At 45.3% G+C, this 10012-nt stretch overlaps 1 protein-coding gene across 2 annotated transcripts in view; it reads left to right on the top strand.

The window, feature by feature from the left end:
* Positions 1 to 229: 229 nt before the first annotated feature.
* The window catches only part of LOC146869727 (uncharacterized), a 30946-nt gene continuing 21163 nt past the window's right edge, over positions 230 to 10012 (top strand). The window contains exons 1-2 of one of the 2 annotated variants that reach the window (XM_085613553.1): positions 230 to 472; positions 8717 to 8761. In XM_085613553.1, coding sequence (XP_085469679.1) covers positions 394 to 472; positions 8717 to 8761 — 124 coding nt within the window. In that variant the 5' untranslated portion in view covers positions 230 to 393. The remainder of the gene's footprint in view (positions 473 to 8716; positions 8762 to 10012) is intronic. The other variant, XM_085613484.1, reaches the window with a different exon arrangement.

Raw genomic sequence — 10012 nt, 5'->3', positions numbered from 1 at the left:
ATGAAAATGCCCGCGCAACTTCTGATCAGGAAACCCCAGAAAGCCTTGAAAAAAGCTGGACTGAGGGGCTTTAAAACACAAACGGGCCTCGCCATCGCTGAACGCTGCCAGGAATGTCCGCACCAGTTTCAGCAGAAATACTTGGCGTGCACATCATTCCTTAAGATTTCCTTAATTGCGCGGATAATTTTGGCAATTAACGGCCGTGCGCCTCGAGTGAGTGACTTGCGGGTGAGTGAGTGTCTTCTGGGGCCCTGACGAGCCGCCCGGCCCCTCCCAGTGGCCCCGGTATAAAAGGCCACATTGAGGAGTTGAGAGCACAGGTTTTGGAAGCTGCAACAACCCAGACACTTCTTGACTGCACGTGACCAGAGGAGAGTGACCAAGATCAGAATGGAGCAAGGTGGTAATGTGTCCAGGAGCCTGAGGGCAGCCGTCGTCCTGCTGCTGCTGCTGGGACTCCACACTGCCGGTAGGTGGCGCCAGCATAGACCTCACACCGAGGGTGGCTCTCGGCCAGCAGGTGGCACCGGATGAGGGACGGAGAGGCGGCTCTGCTGTCTAAAGCACGGGGTGGGAAACTGTAAGTGAGGGAGAACGGAGGCTAGTCAACTTGTTCCATGTGGAGAAAGGAGGCTAGTCAACTTGTTACATGTGGATGAGAGAAGGTGAGGCAACATGTTACCTGTGGAGAAAGGAGGCTAATCAACATGTTACCTGTGGGAGAAAGGAGGCTAGTCAACATGTTACCTGTGGGAGAAAAGAGGCTAGTCAACTTGTTCCATGTGGAGAAAGGAGGCTAGTCAACTTGTTCCATGTGGAGAAAGGAGGCTAGTCAACTTGTTCCATGTGGAGAAAGGAGGCTAGTCAACTTGTTACATGTGGAGAAAGGAGGCTAGTCAACTTGTTACATGTGGATGAGAGAAGGTGAGGCAACATGTTACCAGTGGAGAAAGGAGGCTAATCAACATGGGACCTATGGGAGAAAGGAGGCTAGTCAACATGTTACCTGTGGGAGAAAAGAGGCAACATGTTACCTGTGGAGAAAGGAGGCTAATCAACATGTTACCTGTGGATGAGAGAAGGTGAGGCAACATGTTACCTGTGGAGAAAGGAGGCTAATCAACATGTTACCTGTGGATGAGAGAAGGTGAGGCAACATGTTACCTGTGGAGAAAGGAGGCTAATCAACATGTTACCTGTGGATGAGAGAAGGTGAGGCAACATGTTACCTGTGGAGAAAGGAGGCTAATCAACATGTTACCTGTGGGAGAAAGGAGGCTAGTCAACATGTTACCTGTGGATGAGAGAAGGTGAGGCAACATGTTACCTGTGGAGAAAGGAGGCTAATCAACATGGGACCTATGGGAGAAAGGAGGCTAGTCAACATGTTACCTGTGGGAGAAAAGAGGCAACATGTTACCTGTGGAGAAAGGAGGCTAATCAACATGTTACCTGTGGATGAGAGAAGGTGAGGCAACATGTTACCTGTGGAGAAAGGAGGCTAATCAACATGTTACCTGTGGGAGAAAGGAGGCTAGTCAACATGTTACCTGTGGATGAGAGAAGGTCAGGCAACATGTTACCTGTGGAGAAAGGAGGCTAATCAACATGGGACCTATGGGAGAAAGGAGGCTAGTCAACATGTTACCTGTGGGAGAAAAGAGGCTAGTCAACTTGTTACATGTGGAGAAAGGAGGCTAGTCAACTTGTTACATGTGGAGAAAGGAGGCTAGTCAACTTGTTACCTGTGGATGAGAGAAGGTGAGGCAACATGTTACCTGTGGGAGAAAGGAAGCTAGTCAACATGTTACCTGTGGAGAAAGGAGGCTAGTCAACATGGGACCTATGGGAGAAAGGAGGCTAGTCAACTTGTTACCTGTGGATGAGAGAAGGTGAGGCAACATGTTACCTGTGGGAGAAAGGAAGCTAGTCAACATGTTACCTGTGGAGAAAGGAGGCTAGTCAACATGGGACCTGTGGGAGAAAGGAAGCTAGTCAACCTGTTACCTGTGGGAGAAAGGAGGCTAGTCAACATGTTACCTGTGGCGAAAGGAGGCTAGTCAACATGGGACCTATGGGAGAAAGGAGGCTAGTCAACTTGTTACCTGTGGATGAGAGAAGGTGAGGCAACATGTTACCTGTGGGAGAAAGGAAGCTAGTCAACATGTTACCTGTGGAGAAAGGAGGCTAGTCAACATGGGACCTGTGGGAGAAAGGAAGCTAGTCAACCTGTTACCTGTGGGAGAAAGGAGGCTAGTCAACATGTTACCTGTGGAGAAAGGAGGCTAGCCGACATGTTACTTGTGATAGAAAGGAGGTTAGACAACCTTTTACCTGTGAGACAATGTAGATTGGTCAACATGTTACCTGTGGGAGAAGTGGGGTTAGCAGACAAGGTAACACATATCACTGCTGGGTTTATAAATGTAGCAAATGCAACCTTTGGTTTAATCCATTCCATTTTTTGAGTGATTATGTATGGTTTTAAAGTACACCTATGGAGCATTATGGCGAGACCTGGTGACCAAATATTTCCTAGTTCCAGAGGCCAAACCTATAATTTTGTATTCACTTCTGGAGGCCACATTTAGAATAAATAGGTTCATTAATACCTCTATGTCTCATTAATAATAGATATGTTTATAAGATGCATGTCTTTCTTCGCCATAGTCATGCCATAGCATGCATATTCACTCCACATTGCAGCAGCACAAGATAGCTCCAAGTTAACCCTCTCATCACCGTGCTCTCTATAACACCCTTGTCTCTCTTGTAAAAGGATGCTCTAAGAAAGGTTACAGATGTAAGATAAATCATGAAAATAAATAATGTGTCCATTTCTGACTGCCATAGAGAGAGCCTTGTTCCCAGGGCTGGCTTCGTGGACTAGCTCTGAGGCAACATGTAGAGTGTCAGGAGGCCTCATCCACAGAAGTAGTCTCAGTTCTGAAGTCCACATCTGCAGAGTTATACCCAGTTCTGAAGGTCTCATCTACAGAGTTATTCTCGGTTCTCAAGGTCTCATCTACAGATTTATTCTCAGCTCTGAAGGTCTCACCTACAGAGTTATTCTCGGTTCTGAAGGTCTCATCTACAGAGTTATTCTCGGTTCTGAAGGTCTCATCTACAGATTTATTCTCAGTTCTGAAGGTCTCATCTACAGAGTTATTCTCAGTTCTGAAGGTCTCATCTAGAGAGTTATTCTCAGTTCTGACGGTCTCATCTGCAGAGGTATTCTCAGTTCTGAAGTTCACATCTGCAGAGTTATACCCAGTTCTGATGTCTACATCTGCAGAGTTATTCTCGGTTCTGAAGGTCTCATCTACAGAGTTATTCTCGGTTCTGAAGTTCTCATCTACAGAGTTATTCTCGGTTCTGAAGGTCTCATCTTCAGATTTATTCTCAGTTCTGAAGGTCTCATCTACAGAGTTATTCTCAGTTCTGACGGTCTCATCTGCAGAGGTATTCTCAGTTCTGAAATCCACATCTGCAGAGTTATTCTCAGTTCTGAAGTCCACATCCGCAGAGTTATTCTCAGTTCTGAAGGTCTCATCTACAGAGTTATTGTCAGTTCTAAAGGTCTCATCTACAGAGTTATTGTCAGTTCTGACGGTCTCATCTACAGAGTTATTCTCAGTTCTGAAGGTCTCATCTACAGAGTTATTCTCAGTTCTGAAGTCCACATCTGCAGTTATTCTCGGTTCTGAAGGTCTCATCTACAGAGTTGTTGTTAGTTCTGAAGTCCACATCTGCAGTTATTCTCAGTTCTGGAGGCCACATCTACAGAAGAAGTCTCAGTTCTGAAGTCCACATCTGCAGAGGTATTCTCAGTTCTGAAGTCCACATCTGCAGAGTTATTCTCAGTTCTGAAGGCCTCATCTACAGAGTTATTGTCAGTTCTGAAGGTCTCATCTACAGAGCTATTCTCGGTTCTGAAGGTCTCATCTACAGAGTTATTCTCGGTTCTGGGGGCCTCATTTACAGAGTTATTCTCAGTTCTGGAGACCATATCTACAGTTATTCTCAGCTCTGGAGACCATAGTTGCAGTTATTATCAGTTCTGAAGGTCTCATCTGCAGAGCTATTGTCAGTTCTGAAGGTCTCATCTACAGAGTTATTGTCAGTTCTGATGGTCTCATCTACAGAGTTATTGTCAGTTCTGAAGGTCTCATCTCCAGAGTTATTGTCAGTTCTGAAGGTCTCATCTACAGAGTTATTGTCAGTTCTGAAGGTCTCATCTACAGAGCAATTCTCGGTTCTGAAGGTCTCATCTACAGAGTTATTCTCGGTTCTGGGGGCCTCATTTACAGAGTTATTCTCAGTTCTGGAGACCATATCTGCAGTTATTCTCAGCTCTGGAGACCATATCTGCAGTTATTATCAGTTCTGAAGGTCTCATCTGCAGAGTTATTGACAGTTCTGAAGGTCTCATCTACAGAGTTATTGTCAGTTCTGACGGTCTCATCTACAGAGTTATTGTCAGTTCTGAAGGTCTCATCTATAGAGTTATTCTCAGTTCTGAAGTCCACATCATCAGACTTATTCTCAGGTCTGATGGTCACATCTGTTCAAAGGTATCAGGTTCTACAAGACGAGCACACATCTAGAGCATCCCAGTCTGGGAGCACGGTGTTCAGCAGTAGGTGAAAAGGCCAGATCTGGAATACAGTACTGGTTCTAGAGAGGACACTTATAGTATTGTGTCCAGGTCTAGAGAAGGATAGAGGCAGCTTGCAGACAGAAACAGAGGTCTGGGGATGGTAGGCGGTATTCTAGAACTAATATGAAAAGTTGCTGGGGTTTGAACTTGTCAAGTCAGGAAGAGGGGCTGAGGTGATAGAATCATCTCAAGATCTTTGGGGTGTTGATGCTGTTGAGGAAGTGAGGGAATTCCAGAAGTCCTGAGGCTCCTAAACGGAGAGGGCTGTATTTGGATCTTGTCGGATGGGTTACTCCGTCACAACAGTGATATAAATCCCAATGGCCCTCCATTAACCATCTCTAGAAGGGAAATTCGGTATAATTATTAGGGATGTGTGAAATGTGTGTGATTTCCTTTTGTGTAGCTATGCACAGCTTCAGAAAACTTACACAAAATTCAAATCTGTAATTTAGCGCTATATTTTAGAGTGAAATGCATACTCATGCCAGTTGTGGATGCAAAGACACCTTTCGCACAAACAGTTGAGAATAAACCACAACTGCTGCAAATGACAGCTGCTCGTGTTCTGTGGGTTTGTTTTGCTCCCACATACCTGAGATATGATCTTTACTTCAATTAAGTTGAATTTAGGTGATGTGGTGTAATGCTGTAGCTCCAGGAATTTTGCATAACTAGTGGAAGGAGACTACGGTAATGTAACAAAAGGTTTATCCGTGTCAAGTTATTACTGACCTGACTGCTTCTGGGCGAACCCTTGGACCACATGCCTATCTTACTTTTGACTTCACCTGGACCCAGCATACATTGATGATCAATAGATGTTGAAGACCGGTGTTGGCACTCATTGCACATGGCCTGGACTGAAGGTCTAAGGTCAGACACAAAGAAAAATGATATTTAAATTACTTTAGGACAGATTCCAGAGTGAGATATCATTCAGAGGGCGTAAGCGTCTGATCACAGCTATGTCCTCAGGCTGGTTCCACCCTTGATGCAACAAACCGCGGTGACCTACAGAGTGCGCAGTGTAGATATAAAAAGTAACATTGCGGTTGATTTTCATGGCATACAGCTCTCACAAAGAGCCCAAAAACACAGTTGGTATCACCCAGCCTTTCCTCCAGAGCTGCTCTAATGTGGTCTGGGCTCTTCACAACTTCTGGTCCCAGGACAAATCAGCTTTCAACAGCGGGCTGTGACAGAGGTAAACCATAACCTGCCTTACCTTCCTTCATCAGCCTTACCTTCTTTCTTCAGCCTTACCTTCCTTCACCAGCCTCACCTTCTTGACCAGCCTTACCTTCCTTTGCCACCCTTACCTTCTTCCATCAGACGTACCTTCCATCACCAGACTTTCCTTCCATCACCAGCTTTACCTTCCTTTTCCAGCCTTACCTTCCTTCACCAGCCTTACCTTCCTTCACCAGCCTTACCTTCCATTACCAGCTTTACCTTCCTTAACCAGCCTTATCTTCCATCACCAGCCTTACCTTCTTCACCAGCCTTACATTCCTTCACCAGTCTTACCTTCCATCACTAGCTTTTCCTTCTTTCATCAGCCTTACCTTCCATCACTAGCCTTACCTTCCTTCACCAACCTTACCTTACTTCACCAGACTTACAGTCCTTAACTAGCCTTAGCTTCCATCACCAGCCTTACGTTCTTCACCAGCCATACATTCATTCACCAGCCTTACCTTCCAACACCAGCCTTACTTTCCATCACTACCCGTACCTTCCATCACCAACTTTACCTTCCATCACAAGCCTTACCTTCCATCACCAGTCTTACCTTCTACACCAGCCTCCTCTTCCTTCACCAGTCTTACCTTCCTTCAACAGCTGTACATTCCTTCTCCAGCCTTACCATCCTTAACCAGCCTTACCTTCCTTCAATAGCCTTACCTTCCATCATCAGCCATATTTTCCTTCAACAGCCTTACCTTACTTCAACAGCCTTACCTTCTTTCACTAGTCTTACATTCCATCACCAGCTTTACCTTCCATCACCAGCCTTACTATCTATCAACAGCGATACCTTCTATTACCTGCCTTGCCTTCCTTAGCCAGCCTTACCTTCCGTCACCAGCCTTACCTTCCTTCACCACCCTTACCTTCCATCACCAACCTTAACTTCCTTAATCAGCCTTATCTTCCATCAAAACCTTACCTTCCTTCACCAGGCTTACATTCTTTCCACCAGTCTTACCTTCCTTCGCCAGCCTTACTTGCTTCACTAGCCTTACTTGCTTCACTAGCCTTACCTTCCTTCACCAGCCTTACCTCCTTTCACCTGTCTTACCTTCATTCACCAGCCTTACCGTCTTTCACTAGTCTTACCTTCCATCACCAGCCACACTTGCTTCACTAGCCTTACCTACCTTCACTAGCCTTACCTACCTTCACCAGCCTCACCTTCCATCATCAGTCTTAACCTAGAGATGTTCATATGAAATTAATGTGTAATGTAGATTTGGTTTGTTGTCCGTAAACTTACCTTGTGTAAGATACATTTTCAAAACAGTTTTTTCTTCACTTTTGACAAAGCTTTTCTTTAGGGTACTTGGACTTAGATATTTTACATGTCAGGAATGTATTTGCACATTTCCATTGCATCCTCGAAGAAAACAAAAAAAGGGGTATATGTGCTGTCTTCTGCATATGTCCCAGGAACTGGAGTATTCTAGGGTCAACATCTCATTTAGATCATGTACCACCCTGGGCCTAATGTTCACAGAACCGCTGTCCCGGCCTCTGGTGTTTGTGAGTACAGCGCCTGGAGTCCATATGCTAGATTCTAAGCTCTGTGACGGCTCTAGGACCTCTGCGGAAGGTCTCTGCTTAAGGATCACTGCTGGTCTCAAGGGGTGAAGAAGTTCTTACTCAACTATTAAAAGGTGATGTGAGAGGGATAAGAGGCTGGATCCTAGAGGACAAGTCACTCACAGGGTGCTGGGGATGGGGGCAGCAGGGATGTGGATCTGACAGTCATTGAGACCCCTAGTACCACTGGCTGCTGCCATCCAGTGGTACAAGTGGGTTCTGCAGGTACACAGGCCATCACTGCTGCAGATTGGTAGGCAGCATCAAATGCTCGGCCCCCAGAGACAGGAAGAGGGGACTGCAGCTTAGGAAAATGTTTAAGTTTTCAAAACATTGGAAACAAGCATTGGAAATGCCAAGTGGTTGCACGTTCCCAGCTCTGTGGTCATTGCTATTGGCTTTGCCAAAGTCAGCTGATTTTAAAATGTATTAGTAAATCAAAAACTCTAATGTTTCTTTTGGGGTGGAGGTCAAACAAATACCACATCTTAACCATTAAGACAAAAGTAACAAATAGAAGGGGTAGCTTTTCAGGTGCTTAGCGTAACTGGTGTTTCGCACTTATTCCAATACATTTCATTAAATCATAAAAAAGTATTTAAACTAATTTGTCTGCAACTTTGACTTATACAAATATGAATTCTTAAACTAATGCATATAAAAGACAGGTCAAATATTAAGGACAGCCAGCCAGGGTTTCACGGTGAGGCGCTCATGCTGCATAGGCCATCCATCAACCTCTGGTCCATGTGCTCTTGATACGTTTCCAAGAACCAGATCCTACAAGGCTAAGTATTAGGGGAACTGACACCTTAAAGGTTTAGTGTAAGGAATGGTTCAATTGGTGCATTGTTTATTATTGGGGGTCCACTTTACTAAATGCGTCTAATCTGAGAAATATTGTTTTTAATGTCACCATTTATGGCTGGAAAATGTTGAATCTCTTTGTCTAGTAAGTGTTTTCTCTTGGTTTTGATTGTCATGTGTGTCTTGGTGATAAGCGGCATCTTGACTCCGATTGTTTAAATTATTGAAAGTGGTAAACACTGAAAATTAAAGCTATCGAAACTGTCAGTACTCTGACTGATTTGCCCAAACTGGATAGGTGGCAAACACTAGCTGCAAAGTATTATTACATCATCGCTTGGGTTGATGCACATGCGCAATGAACACATACTGAGCTTTCTGGGCACCGGCTTCATGTTGCTGTTTTTCTTTTCTCCACAGCTGGATTAGACAACACTACGACCACCGCGACCACCACGACTACACGTAAGTCACCTGAGGTCACGTACGCCAATGATATCATGCTTGTGGCTTCACCACTGATTCTTATTTTTTTTAATCCAGTTTCTGTAGTCAGAAAGGTGATGAAACACAAACTCTAAAATAGAACATTTAATTCAGGTTGGAATGGCACAGGCCTGCTTGTAATCATACACGTTTGAGGATGGCACAAAGAACCCCATTGGTCATATAAACTTTAGTTTTCTGTTGTGGCATGCCTTGCTCAACTAGGGGCATTTTTATTAAAGGGGGTGCGTCGCACTTCAACATGCAACGTTGTGCAAGTGTGACGCAAGCCCAAAATGTGATTTATGAAACCATACAAGGCCACCTTCTGTGGCCCTGAGTGGCTTCATAAATTTGTAGTAACGCAACACAGCACAAAACATTGCATTGGGTTTCTCTGCCCTGAGAAGGCATTGCCTGGGCATTGCGTGGGTGTTCCCATGCAACCCCCACGGTTTTGTACACATTCCCAGATTTATCAAATGTGGAAGACTTGGGAATGCGCTAAAAAGATACACCTTCCCAGGGGAGGCGTACCTAGAAGAAATATCTTTATCTCTTCTTGTTACTTCCTCTGCATGCGGCACACATAGAAAGAGGAAAATGCCTCTCAAGATTGCATTTGTGCAGGAATGTGCCTCTTAGTGACCAAAAATAATCCTTCCCGCAACAGAGGCACCCTTCCACCATGGTGCATGGGTGCCTGCATTGGTGTTCGGCAGCCAATGTGGCACCAGTGCAGGGACCAAGGTAGGAACGCGCTGTGTTATTTTAAATATGACGCATTCCTCCCCTTTCCCTGTCATGCAGCGAGGAAGTGTGCTGGGGGATTAGTAAATAATTTAAAAAAACAAGACTTACCTGGTGGTGCCAGCCGCCTCGCACTCCTCTGTTCCTGGTCCCAGCAGTCCCTGGGACAGCATCGGACTCCCTATCCAATCCCCAGGTTGCTTTCAAGCATGAGACCAGTGGCAATTGGCCTGAGTGGGCTAGATTAACGCTTGCTCAGGCACAGGGAGTTTGCACTGTTTTTCCAACCTGGGTGTACATTACAGCTGGGTTGGAGAAACCTAAGTGCGCATGTCAGTTTGGTAGGCCTGAAACGGCCGGCCAACCAACATGTGCACTTCAAAGTGCACATTTGCCACTCCTACTTCCCCCTCCCATGGCTCGGCCTCACCCCTCCCTGCACACACTGGCTCAGAGACAGACGCTGAAAAATAAATCAAT

Source organism: Triturus cristatus, chromosome 1_1, assembly GCF_964204655.1.
Source record: "Triturus cristatus chromosome 1_1, aTriCri1.1, whole genome shotgun sequence".
NCBI classification, from domain to species: domain Eukaryota; kingdom Metazoa; phylum Chordata; class Amphibia; order Caudata; family Salamandridae; genus Triturus; species Triturus cristatus.
Note: the sequence above shows the minus strand (reverse complement) of the source record. Positions and strands in the feature narration are given on the sequence as shown.